The 14,497-nt window shown below is 42.7% G+C and overlaps 1 protein-coding gene and 1 long non-coding RNA gene across 2 annotated transcripts in view; both read left to right on the top strand.

Annotated features, from left to right (window-relative positions):
• Window positions 1–386: 386 nt before the first annotated feature.
• Window positions 387–14,497, top strand: part of LOC144115149 (uncharacterized) — a 43,189-nt gene continuing 29,078 nt past the window's right edge. Inside the window, exon 1 of the long non-coding RNA XR_013311274.1 lies at window positions 387–526. This is a non-coding gene — a long non-coding RNA (uncharacterized LOC144115149). The remainder of the gene's footprint in view (window positions 527–14,497) is intronic.
• On the top strand, window positions 509–2,429 carry LOC144115147 (PCNA-interacting partner-like). The gene has a single exon (XM_077649325.1). The coding sequence runs from the start codon at window positions 509–511 to the stop codon at window positions 2,207–2,209; it is 1,701 nt and encodes a 566-aa protein (XP_077505451.1). The 3' UTR covers window positions 2,210–2,429.

Here is a 14,497-nt window from a genome sequence, read left to right on the forward strand (position 1 = left end):
GCAGGTACAACATGAACAACAAAGGGGACAGAGGACATCCTTGTCTAAGCCCCCGCTGTATCTCTACAGGCCCTGATACATTTTTTCCCCATTTTATGAGCACTCTGTTACCTCTATATATATCTTTTAAAAGATTAATTACTCCATTTTCCACATCCAATTTGCCCAGTATGTCCCACAAATGCTCCTGAGTAACGTTGTCATCTTGAGGGTCATCTTTTAGCGCCGCCTAGCGGCCAGTCTGCGCAATGTCGAGGCGATATCGGGGCCCATTGAAATCGAGGAGACGCTTCAGGCATGTTCTTCAGGAGGCATTGTTTTGAGCCACATCCAAGTCAAGTAGGCTCCGTCGGCTCCGTCGACATCGTTAGGGTGGTTAACATCGTTCCTGACGTTGTGTGGCGTTGCGTTGCGTCTACAGACGCTGCAAACACTAGACGCCGGAAAAAAGAAAGGTGGTGTGTTAAGACGTTCCTAGTGCTGCACTCATTTAGCCCTACTCGCTGCCATGAGTGACAACGAAAATGCAAGTATTTGTTTTTTATGGACTACTTACAACCCATGCGTTGAAAATGCAGTCTTTGAATACATGAAAGAAGAAGCGGGATCGAAGGAGCTATATATCTTGAGAACAGAGACATTGGCCGATGATCTGAGCAGCTGTACTGTCTTCGGGTTTCTCGTAAATGCGTTGCGTAAGCGCAATGCATTTGTCAACAGGAGCACAACTGTGCTGTCCGTACCGGAGCACTCCCAGGCAATTCATCTGTGCGCGGTGCGTGTGCAGCAAAGGGAACGCGCCAAATTCTACACGACTTCCGCCAAATTCGACACGACTTCATTTGAAGTTGCTGACGCAGACTTGGCTTATCAAAGGAGGCTCTCAAAGTCTGATGTGTGCCAGTTCGAGCCAGAGTGTTTGCAAGAATACGACGAGTTTCTCTCGCACACCAACACAGTGAACAGTTGGCAAATCTTGCAAATGTTCCGAGACGCTCTGCAAGATGATAGCACTTTTGCAGCCCAGTTTGCCAATTCGGTTTTTCTCGTGTATGGTCCGATCACAGAGGAGTTTGGCAAAGAATGTGTCGAGCTGTTGTCACAAGGCAGGAAAATAAGGCGCATCGTCGCTGAAGGTCATCTTGATATGAGCGCGAACGAAGTCTACAACATCGAAGATGTCAGCGTCAGCTCAGAAGTCGCCGACGTGCCTGAACCGGACTGCTCAGCTGTCGAGAGGTGGGACTCCATCACTGTTGCTTACATGGTGTGCATCACAAACGCGTTCATCCGAGTCCTTCTAAACAGCAATGATGAACTGGCGCTTGCCACAGCCATGGCGTCTCCCATTGTTGAGTTGCCGCATGACGCTTTTACTCGGCTCAAGTATCTCTCTCTGAAAAAGAAGACGCCCATGTGTGAGACAGCGATCTCGCATGTAAAGCAGGCAAACCTGGGCGGCGACAGCTGCGCGATGCCCGAGAACCACCCACTTAAGCGCTACTTCTACAAGCTAGAGAACTTCGTTAAACTGTTGTCCGACTTGCAAAATACAGTCGAGGTAGTTCCGACGGCGAATGCGGCTTCTGTCATCATAAGCACCCTTGTACTTCGAATCACTAAGGCCGCCAAAAGACGTGGACTCGTCAAGGAGAGGGTGACTCATTTCAAGGATGAATTGACGCGACTGGCACGCAGGTTTCAAGATGAAGAAGGCACTGGAAATGTGGATGATGCCAAGGACACAGTACAGGGGAGTGCTACGCTGAGAATACTACAACGCCTCTCTGACTTCTTGTCAACACGTCGCATCAGCTGTATGAGAGAAGAACTGATCTACAATTGGGGCAACTATGGAACCCCTCTGAATATTCCTGAGATGGTGAAATATTTCAGGACACCAGAGTCTGAAGATGAAGATGATGATGACTATAATGTGCCATTGCGCGAACGCATTTTGAAAAATTTTCAGTCTGATAGTGAGAAAGAATCTTTTTCTCGGATGCTTGCTGAGATTGACAAGAAAAGCAAAAGAAAACGTCGCCGTAGCAAGCAGCAGTTGGACCATGAACTCTACATCCCACCAAAAGTGTATGCTGTTACGGATGAAGCTCCACTGGCAGAACTGAAATCTGCAAGGAAGAAAGCTGCCAAGCGTAGCATGCTTGCTGATATAAGTGGTACTAAGAAAAAGGGTTCAAACAACTGAAGTAAGGATCAAGCGAGAATAACGTCCTTTTTCAGCAAGGCATAGAACCAAGAATTATTTGTTGCACTTTCAGGAGGGTGCCTTTTTTTTTAATGCACAAGCACAGCACATGCTTTTGAAGCTTCACTCTGACAAACTTTAGAGTGTTCATTCCCACTGCCATTCCTTATCATTTTGCAACATTGTGTGTACAGCAACACATTAAAAAATTTTCTACTTATGATTGTATTTGAAGCATTGCTTTGGAATTTGAAAGCTCCCAATTCTTTGCACTAAGACATAGTGTATCACAGCCATTGGCATTTTCAAGTTGCTGTTATGGCAGATCGGTGTTTGCGTGCATTAACACATTCACTGTAGTAGCGACCTTCATCCCCTCCCGCCCTGTGTGTCGGGGCCCACCGGTGGGCCAGCCTAAAATTTTCTTGAGTGCGACGTGACCCACCAGTGAGTCACTGACGAAACCAATTTCTTTGAGCCACCAGCAGATGGCAGTAGCGACCTTGCACGTGTGCTTTTTGTGGGCTCTTTGAACTTGCTGAGCTATCCCACAGCTTTTATCGCGTGACTCAGCATTTGTTGCCATACAGCTTGTGTACAGGATGTGATCCACCTGTAATCCACGACAGTATGTGAGAGACAATGCAGTTGGCTGTATATAAACTAGCGACATGGGCACACAGAAATGGATTCCACTTTTACCCGCAGAAAATGGTGGCTGTTATGTTCTCGCAGAAATCATTCAGTCAATCAAATTTTATTTTAGTATTGCGGATACTGAGGAAAACTCAGACAAAAAGCCATATTAGGCTTGACGAGGTCCGCACACTCTTGCAAGGCATGCAGTGCAACAGGTACATTGGGTCATCACGATTCACAGACGGTTCACATTGAAGGTCACTGTAGCTGACAAATGCCCGGCAATGCTATATATATATATATATATATATATACACACACTAACATTTATTGTAGAATACAAATATATGAAAGCAGTTATACAGCAGGAGAATTCACCAGTGTTGGTAGTATGTAGGACAGCATTTGGTGCCCATAGTGCGGGCTCTTGGAACTTTCCATTGTGCATTCATTCGCAAAGAACGGACATGTTCTTTCGCAATCAAACCTGAAAGATGCTCTAGGAATGTGTCGTGTTTAAGAGATGCCTGATAACGGTTTAACAGCGTATTGTCTTGCATAGCAGTTACGGGTCCCAGATTTAATGCCTTGAAAATAGGTTCAGTGCGGGCGTCGTAGGGTTTATTGGCGACAATATGTACTTCTTTCTTTTGCAGCTTGTATAGTTTGTCTTATTGTTTGCGTCGTGGTACCCCACACCAGGAAACGATAGCTCAGCTGTGACAAAAACAGACTTGTAAATTAATAGTTTGATTTTCTGTGGCAGAAAGAAACGTAACCTGCACAACATTCCAACTGTTTTAGATAGTTTACTTAGTACAGCTTCTACTTGTTTGTTCCACGACTTGTGTTGTTGAAAAAGTACGCCAAGGCTCTTATATGTGTGAACAAACCATATCTATAGAACCAAGTTTCAAATGCAGGTCGCTGTCAATGATACGTTGCTTTGGCCAGAACAGTACAGCCGTTGTTTTAACAGTATTGTTAAAGAGTTAGTATTACTCCAAATGTGCAGTTTTTCTAATAGCAAATTTCCTCTTCTTATTAACTCAAACGCGTTTGCTCCTTTCAGAAATAGGCTCATATCATTGGTGTAAATAACAAATTTAGATGTACTGTCAATTTTCACGACATCATTAATATAAAAGTTAAATAACAAGTGACCTAATATGCTACCTTGTGGTACGCCTGCACATGTAGCTTTTATTTCAGACACAGAACCATATATTGCTACCATTTGGCAGCGATGTTCAAAATGCAATGCCAAAAGGTCCAAGAATGTTCCTCGAAAACCATAGTATTTCAGTTCTGTTAATAAAGTGTTACGGTTCAGGCAATCGAATGCCTTGGGGTAGTCAACAAATATACCTAAAGCATTTGATTCCTTTTCGAACGATTCTAGAATGTATTCTTTCTGGGTTAGGCGGGCAGTTTCGGTAGAGCACCTCTTTCTGAAGCCAAATTTACAGGGAGTAATTAAATTGCATATGTTGGAAAAAATGGTCATGCGGTTATGAAGTAGCTTTTCAACACATTTCGAAATCACAGGCAAAACAGAGATAGGTCGGTAATTCGATAAGTTATTTCTGCCACCACCTTTGAACAGAACGGTCACTTTCACTACCTGGAGCCGTCTAGGAAAGGTTGCTTGTGAGAAAATTAGGTTTATAATACATTCTAGTGCGGAAGAAATAATATGTACTGCATGCTAATTGGCAACATTTGAAGGTCATCAATGTCTGCACTTTTGTTGTTACTTAATGACAGGATAGTGGCAGTGATTTCATGCGACCTGGTGGGCATCAAAAATGCACTGTTCTGTGCACTTGGCGTCATCAGTGCTTTTTGCCAAAGAAGCAAAAAGATCATTAAAAGCATTAGCTAATTCTGTCCCATTTAACATTTTCCCGTCAATAGAAACAGAGATCGGAGGGGCAGGGGTGGAATTTCTGCCACATACTGTGTTGATTGTTTTACCTCAGGATTAAGTAATTATCATATCTTGTCCTGGAACCTCTAAGAGAATTATTTAGCCTGTTTCTGTGAGCCTTAAAACAGCGTAAGTCATCTATATTTTTTGTACTAATGAACCGGTAGTAAAGTCTGCTTTTCTCATCTATAGCAATAATTTGTTCTCTGGTTATCCATGGTTTTCTTGCTCTATCTGGTGATTTAGTGGTTTTGTATGGAAAACAACGGTTGTACACTTCCTTAAACATGTCTAGAAACGTATCATAAGCTTCTTCAGCATGAGCAGTTCTAAAAATGCTCGTTCAATTTGCACGACTAAGTTCGTTACTAAAAAGCTCTAGTGTGGTGGAATTTATTTTCCTGAAAGGTATACTTGGAGAGGGTGCCTTGCTAGACTGTTTACCGGGACTGTGACTGGCTGCGAGAAAAATGGGCAAATGATCGCTAATATGCGTATTGTTGATGCCTGCTGTGAGCTGATCGGTAGAAAGGTTTGTGATAAATACGTCAATTAGAGTCACTGTTAAAATCTGAACGTGTGTAGGCAAACATATAGCGTTGATGAAAGCACTTTCTTCAAGGATTCTACAAAGTTCGGTCTGTGTACCTCACACTCGAAGGGAATTAATGTTCAGGTCACCTCCTACGAATAATGTGTAACTTTCACCATTAATCCAGTTTAAATATGTTTGAAGAAATGTAGAAAACTCAAAGAAGGAGCTACTGGGAGGGTGTTTCATTACAGAGCATACGTTTATACCGTATGTGACCGTTAATATTTTGTAGTCTGTTGTTCACTTAGAAAATTGTTCAAGGATCGAGCACTGTAAGCTATTTATCAGCATCATCACGCCGCCACCTCCCTTGTCGTGCCGGTTTAAAAAGTAGGATTTATAACCAGACAGTTGAAATATTTCAAACTCATTGTGATAACAGGTTTCGGTTATCATAATAATATCTAAATTTGATCCGAGAGATTTTAGCAACACATAGATTTCATCTTCTTTGTTTCGAGCCGATTGTGCCTTTATGTGTACTAATGAAACGGAGCTTTTCATTTTGTTTAATAAAGCCACAAATTTATGCGGCGATAAGGAGCAGTTTTTCATCCTGCTTTGGGGCTACACTGCGGTTTTCTGGCTGTGTATGCTACTGTATCTTAGCCAAGTCAGTTGGTCCTCGAACGTGAAGTGTTCCTGATGATTGCTCCTTTTTCGCAAATATCTTTCCTTCTCTGACCCAAGCGAACTTCCACTTCATGTTACGTTTTTTTGGCTATTGTTCCGAACAGTTTTTTTAGTGCTGGACAAAGATGCTCATTTGTTTATATCTGCTGAGCATCTTCGTGGCCTAGGTCAGCGGTGGAAAGAGATTTCTTTCGAGCCTTTTCAAGAAAGGTGTTGCGCTTTGAGCGACTGTGGAACTGAACAACAATGCTGTAGCATGAGTCATCTTTAGCGGCTACCCTGTGACAGATTTCCACATAATTTTGGGAAACTGGCTCACTTACGGTGCCTCCTATTGCAGCAAGGATCTGAGGTAGGCTTTTGCCAGGCAAATTTGGAACACCTTTGATTTCATCATTTCGGTTTCTTGAGTACTGTTCGAGCATTGTGATTCTTTGCTCATTTTTGCAAGCCTGCTTCTTTAGCAGCATGCATTCTATCGAGAGGGAGTTGTTTGTTTCCTTCAGCTCAGTGTTTTCTTCTTCTAATTGCTTCAAACGAGAAGTCATCTCTTCAAAAATCTTGTTGAGAAAATCAAGAGTTGTTTTCACTTCGCGGTACTCTTTACGAAGCTCCCTCTCAAGAGACTGGCTCATCTCGGCTAAGTCTTGCCGGAAACCCTTTATCAACGTTTCTACTTCCGTATGAGTACTAGACATGGTAAAAGACCCTCTGGTGAACTAACAATGAACTAACAATTGCAGCACGAAAACAGCAGGAACATGAAACAACAACTGTGGTAGCAGCAGCAATGTAAAAGGTTGCTAGTTGCTAAGAATTTGTCTAAAGTAATACAAAAGTGAAAGGAAACCTCCAAGTAGCAGACAGGTAGGTGTTAGCCTTGCATTCGTCTGCCACTGCTACTGCCAAGTGGTCACCGCAGGGGAGGTTCAGGGCCTTTTGAAGCGTCCCTGGTGGCGAGTGCTTTTCCTTGAGGTGACGTCAAGATGCAGTGACGATACGCAGTCGATGAACCGGATCAGTGACGCAGCTCGAAAGTAGGCGCGTATGTACACAGTCGGTGTGGTCTGCAAGTAGTAGACAGGTAGGCGTTAGCCGTGCATTCGTCTGCCGCTGACGAATAGCTTACAGACCAGACCCACTCTACACCTAAATGAGAGCGTACTACCAGTAAAACAACAAATTATTAGGCATAACGCATGACATAAAACTCGCATTCCTATCTCTCATAAACACACAAAAAGGAAACCTCCCAGTCCCTGAACATACTCAATGTTCTCTCATGGAAACACTGGGGATCCGATAGAACATGCCTTTTATACATTTATCGCTCTATTGTACATTCTTGCTTAGATTATGGTTGCATTGTTTATGGTTCATCAAAGCTGTCGTACTTGAAATGACTGGAAATGACTGATGCATTCATCTTCATTCCAGTTGTGTTATCTGGAGTGTCAATGATGAAAATAAAAAAAATAATACGAGATAAAACTGCCTTGAGGTACACCAGATATTTCAATGCAGCCCAAATGTTGCCCTTCATATTCATTAAACTGATAGCCGCCATGGTGGCTCGGTGCTTATGGTGCTCGGCTGCTGACCTGAAATATGCTGGTTTGATCCCGGTCACGGCAGTCGTATTTTGATGGAGGTGAAATGCTAGAGGGCTATGTGCTGTGCCATGTCAGTGCATATTAAAGAATCTCAGGTGGTCGAAATTATCCGGAGCCCTCCACTACGGTGTCCCTCATTGCCTGAGACTTTAAAACTTTAAACCCCGTAAAACCAAACCCATTATTAAATTGATACTGACCTGAAAGATAAGCTCTTAAACAATGCACGACGTTCCTAGAAATGTACATGTGCAGTTTATGAAATAATTTGTGGTGTGATACATTGTCAGACACTTTTGACAGATCGAGAAATTTTTGCCCACTTGTCAGTAGTTAAGGTACAGTCGTGTGGTTTTAGTTAGTTGAGTGGTAGTTGGTAGGCCTTCACATAATCCTTGTTTACTGCCACTAATGAGGTCATTCTTATTCACAAGAGTTATGGTATGCTTGAAAAAAAAAATGTGTTCTAGAATTCTGCAAGCTGTACAAGCTGATGAAATGGGATAATTATTGTGGTGCCTCAGTGCACGCTCACCTGCAGCGAGGCACCCTAATAATTGGAACTGTTAGCAAATCACCCTATTTATAAATAGGCACTATTTTAGCCATTTACAGCCACTCGATATTTTAAACATTTCTCAAAGATGTGCCAGTTTTTGCTTGCCCATATGGCATGTTTCCTTAGGGAAGGGTGTAGACCTGTGCAAATATTAGATAATATTCAAATATTCGGTCGAATAGTAAAGTATTTGATGCGATCCTAATGTTTGGTATTCTAAATTTTGAAGTATTTGTCTTGAGCCAAAAATGTTTCTGGAACTCTTGCTTCGTGTCGTTTCGGTTCAACGTACTTCCTCCAAGATTGCGCAGCCAAAACCCCAACTCCGCGCTGTTGCCGCGCGCTCGAGTTCCCCGGAGCCAGTCTGCGCATGCGCGCAGCAACAGACTAGCAGGCGCAAGCGTGCGAGGTGTCTCCGGCCATGCTACCCGCGGTGCGCACGCGCCGGAACAGGCACGTCGGAGATGCTTCCACGCCAGCGCGCACGTGCTGACTGTTTCCGACGGGGCAGACGTGCAAACAGCTGAAACAACTGGGCAGCGCCCTCAGGGCGATCTGCGCATGCGCTGTGGCTCCCCGCGGAGGCGCATCGCGCTATTCTAATGCGCTTGTGATGTCTGTTCTTTCTGCGTCCGTCATCTTTTTGCGCTGTTTTTTCCAAGATATCTTAAAAAAAAAACAGCGCTATTTGAGCAAGTTGCTGTACCAACTAGCCCAAATGTCGGTATTACTCTCAATCTGTCTAATCGGAGGACGCGCGGCTCGACCTTGACTTCCGCATGACGAATCTGAGCTGACTGCAGTTGAACCGCTCTTCTCCGCATGAAAGTCGCTACCCAAACAACATTACATCCTCAGGACGTCCTTGAAGATTCATTTTTGAGGACATTGTGGTGTCCTGAGGATGTCCTGTAGTGATCCTCAAAAGATCCTCTCTTAGTCTTGATATCCGGCCTCATTATGTCCGCAAGACCCTCAAATTTCCTCTGGAGGACCTTCTCAGTCTGTTTTCAGGACATCAGATAGCGATGTAGCCCAAAAAATGTGGGTCACTATTTGTTTAATTATTGACAATGTGCACAGTGGTTGTGAAGCAGCTTTTTTTTGTGCTTCTTTTCTCTTGGATTCTAGCAAACAAATTTTGCAAACGATTCACCATACTCAACAACTGACTTGTTCATTCGCCGTATTTGATGGTACCTACAGGTTATACTCCATGCAATATTTTCATACAGCGATCAGGAGGTGAATTCTGCCATTTCAATGGAAAAGCCAATCAGACAAGTGGCCCAACTGGCTTTGAGAGAAAAAGTGAATGCGTGTGTGCTATGGGCATCCCTTCGTAAATTTCTGCTTGCTCTAAATTAGTGTTGAGCACCGTTCTTAAAACAGTTTTTGAAAAGGAAATCTGAGTTAAGTTCAACAATATTTTATCATTTTGTTCTTGGCAGATTTGGCAACTTCATAAACTCAGCATTAACCTCTGCACAAATAGCCCGATAGGATAAACCTAGGTTTCCAAGCATGCACCTTTTTTTAATCAATTATGGTCTCATGTGAAACTAACACATTCTATCATTGTATTTGTCTGCACCCTTATTTTTACATACATCATGTGTCGGATATACCAGTAGTGCAATAGATTAATATGCCAGCTATAGCTGGCAGCAAAAAGACAGGCATAGAGGTTTTTTGTTTATTTCTTTCTTATGTATGGTTTGGTTTGGTTTGGTTTATAGGGCTTTAATGTCCCGAAGCGACTCGGGCTATGAGGGACACCATAGTGAAGGGCTCTGGAAATTTCAACCACCTGGGGTTCTTTAATGTGCGCTGACATCGCACAGTACATGGGCCTCTAGAATTTCGCCTCCATCGAAATTCGACCACCGTGGGCAGGATTGAATCTGTGTCTTTCGGGTCAGCAGCCGAGCGCCATAACCACTGGGCCACCGCGGCAGCCTTATGCATGGTCTCAGACTGTAAAAGACTTAATTTTTACCCAATGAAGTGTACACTGTGGCCTTTGTGACATGTAGTTCTTTAAGAAGGGCTTCAATTTATTTTGACTTGAAGTGGAAATACATTGCTGATGGTGGGGATCGCATCAAAAAGTGATGTGCATTACTAAATAAAAAGTGAGTCCTTGAGGAATAACTTCAGGTACTCCACTTGCAAGATAAAAAAATTCTCCGGCATCGTGCTTATACTGTATTTATACCAAATGCTTGATGCTCCATATTGTATTTTGTAGAGCATTGTTTCAGCATTATTTTGCATATTGCGTTGCCTTGCATAGCTAGACTCACCTCCACTTGCAACTCACAAGTAGCGACTTTGCTGGATGTCCTAGCTATGTTCACAAGCTGCACTCACTAAGCTAAAGGAAGCTTGATTGTGCGCTTTTGCATGATGTGAATAAAGGCATTCATTATTTATGCTTTTATTAGCAGATCATATTTTCCAAAACTCTTAAGAAATGCAGTCTTGTAACGTATAGCACCTTATACCTGTGTACTTGTGAAACTACTTGTGACAAGTCATGTGTGGAGCCGATATCAAAGAGCAAGTCGTAGTAGGATAACATGTTCTCAAAATATTGAGCACACAATGGTAGAGAAATTAGGGGCTCATTACTTACAATTCAATGTATCCCTATGTATGCCTGGTAAACCAATATCTTTAGTGATAAGGAGCTGACCGTGGTATGTTTTTTTGTTATCTTCAACGAAACATTGATTCCCACTGCAATGACAGTGGCCAGTAAATTACACTGAGAATGGCTAGCATCTTCCCAGTCTTGGCTCCACACCAAACAACAGTGTGCTCTGGAATGACATTAAGTTCTTTGCATTTGACGTCTCATTTCATCACTACCCTTTGTGAATGTCATTACAACACACCAAGCTCTAGACAGGAAGCATGACCATTACCAAACACCAGTTATAACAGGCTGTGTACACTCGTGCAACGGCCACACACTTTTTGCACGACTTTGACAAAGTGTAGCCCATGCATGGTAGTGGCCTTATCTGGTACAATTCTCTGACCATCTGAGTAAAAAACTTTATTGGCTCCTCATGGCACCTGCCATTCAACTGCAAATGAGGACACCACATGTTCGCTTTATTTATTTATTTATTATCAATACCTCAAATGCCCCAGGAATGGGGTATTACATGAGGGATGGGCTGAGTGTGTCACTAATGGGAAATTGGATGGCAGCCTTGAAGTGCAGTGGATCGGAGTGGTGCACGGAGTCGAATGGCAGGCCGTTCCAGTCTCGAGCAGTTTGCACGAAGAATGAGCGAAGATGAGCTGTAGTCTGTGCTGGGGGAGGGTAGACTGTTTTGGGATGGTTGGTGCGGCTTGATAAGCGATGAGCTGGCAGGATAGCTGAAACATCAAGTTGGCTGTGATAAAATTTATGAAAGAGGCAGAGCCGAAAGATGCAACGTCTGGACTCGAGATTAGTAAGATTAGCCTCAGATTTAAGTGCAGTGACGCTGGTGTGATACGAGTAGTCCGAAAAAATAAATCTAGCTGCGCGATTCTGAACTGATTCGAGGGTGTTTGAAAGGTTAGATTGATGAGGGTCCCAGACTGAGCATGCGTACTCCAACATCGGCCGGACAAATGTGAGGTATGTTAACGTTTTAATAGAAGCAGAAGCGAGTCGCAAGTTCCTACGGAGGAAGCCAAGAGTGCGATTGGCTTCGTTTGTTATGTTTGTTATGTGCGCTGACCAATTAAGTGTGTTAGAAAATGTGATGCCGAGATATTTATACGATTGAACAGATGCTATTTCAGATGCACTAATTTCGTACTTGAAGGGTTGATAGTTTTGACGCCGATGGAAAGAAAGCAATGACGTTTTGTTAGTGTTTAAGGACATTAACCAAGTGTTGCACCAGGCTTCAACACGTTTAAGGTCTTCTTGAAGTAAGCGAGAGTCCGAGGTGTTATGGATGGGGCGGTAGATTACACAGTCGTCTGCAAATAGGCGGATATGAGAAGTGATATTATTAGGCATTATATTAGGCATATTATTATCCTTCAAGGTGAATAAAAAATGGAACAACTTCCCCTACCTCGGCTGATCGTAACAGTTGTGTCAAAATATATATAAAAAAAGTCGGAAATAACGTGCAATTTGCGAACCCACTTCTTTTTTTCTGAATATTGTTTTACGATTCATATCTCTCTCCATGCTACTTACACTTTGTGTTCCCTATGCTGATTTTGTGTGTTGCTTATACCCACTGGGTAAAAAAGATGGTAAATTGTGGGGTTTAATCTTCTGAAGCAACAGATGGACTATAAGGGACACCGTAGCAGAGGGCTCTAGATTCATTCTGACCACCTGGGGTCTTTTAACGTACACCGACATTGCACTGCACACGGTACGCCCACTATGTAATGACCAACAGTATGACTAAGTAAAGAAGAATAAACTAAGCTGTGCAATCATGAAATGATGCTATGAAATGATATTTGCATAATTAAAAGCATAATAGCAGCCCTTGCTTTTGTGTATTAAGGGCAAAGCTCATGTTAAGCTTTGTGCCAAGTATGCAAAGCTTGATAAGTACAGAGTCGATCACACTTGTCTAGAGCGCTCGGGCGGTGTGCTGCGCAGCAAATGAACTGAAATATTTTCGCAACTGCTTTGGTAGCGTTAAGGCGCTGATGCCTGTGCAGTTCGCTTGTCTATACGGCTGCTCTCCAGCTGAAGCATTACGAGTGAAAGTCAATATATGCTTTAGAATGTCTCCTTATTTCCCGCGAACGGCATCTCTCGAGCGCCCTAGACAAGTGTGATCGACTCTGTACAGTAATGCATGGTTTATTAGTACACATGCAGGTTTGCACACAATGGTGTAGCCCATTTGTAACATTACTGTGATGCAGTGAATTATGCTGTATGTCAAACACCTGCAGCTAAGTTTAGGCTATCGCACAAAATGCCGTCAGTATCAAACTTGACATTGTATGTATCTATCTCAGAGTACATCCTGTCATTAAAATATAGCTTATTTTGTTCCATCTGGCGCATGCCTTTTTTTGCATTTTTTGCAATATTGAGCAGCAGCAGTGACAACAGCTTTCCTGGCTGCTTGAGCTTAAGAGTGAATTTGGATTTTCATCGTTCAAGACTGATCACACGAACTGGTGACTTCAACCTTCCTCGCAAGTGTGGGGACTCTTCCAAGGGTGAAAATATAGATACAGTCTGTGCAAAAGCACTGCTTTATAAGGCTTGCAACTTTGAACGAAAACAGATTGTTGTCCAATTCACATATATGAGAATGTGAACAACCAAGATATTCTGGACCTAATATTTGTTAGTGATAACCAGGTCGTGAACTTTCCGGTGTTTATTTTAAAGAAAAATCAGCTGATGTTTTTCGGCGTTTATTTCTTTTTGGGAAATCAGTGCTTTTCGGTTAGTTGTACAGTGCAAATGCTAAGCCCGGTGATTATCAGCAGGAAAAATTAATGAAGTTTACTAAAGAGGTGATAGAAGCAGAAACCTTGTTTTTTTTTACATCACTGGGACACACTATGCATAGTTAGCTGTAATAGTTGCAGCTTGTTGACTGGATTGTATTGGCAAGTCTCTGTTGACAGCACCCAACTCCAAAAGTAGTAAATACTAAGTGGTTTAATAAAATATTAATAAAAGGAAACAAAAGATTTTTGCTAGCCCCGGCATCTGCCATCGATACTGAAGTATGTGAGCTGGGGCAGTGGAAATAAAGGATAGCAGGCAGAATGGAGAAATGAAATGAAAGAGGTCAGGGGATAGGAGAAGAGGATAGGGGGGAGAGGTAATATACATAAAAACTATCTTACAATAATAAGTATGTGCAGGTTGTGCGCGTGATTAGTTCAACATTTGTACCTCAGATGGTAAAGGAAACTTGGGACAAAACCAGCTAGATACACACATCGGTGAGACCCTGATAGGAAACCATCATCTAATCTTTTTTCAAGACTTCATGAATGACAGACAGCGTTGAACTAACGTCGTATTTTCTTGCAACTCTTTGTGAGAGTCGTGAACCAATACTCTGCAGAAATGGCGAATTGTTTTGCTTATGAGCTCAGCTAAATCAGAGCTTTATTTGCCGTAGATAAAAAGAGTGCCTCCATTCATCAACCAGTAATGTGTTGTGTTCGGTTTAATGGCACATAAGCATCTAAGGCAATTATGCGCAAACTCAACATCAGCACTAAAATTTGCTAGTAATAATGAGGACTCTTCCTAGAGTCGAGTAGGCTGCCTGCACTTTGGTGCCCGGCAATGCCCATTGTGCTC

Source organism: Amblyomma americanum, chromosome 1 (genome assembly GCF_052857255.1).
Source record: "Amblyomma americanum isolate KBUSLIRL-KWMA chromosome 1, ASM5285725v1, whole genome shotgun sequence".
NCBI classification, from domain to species: Eukaryota; Metazoa; Arthropoda; class Arachnida; order Ixodida; family Ixodidae; genus Amblyomma; species Amblyomma americanum.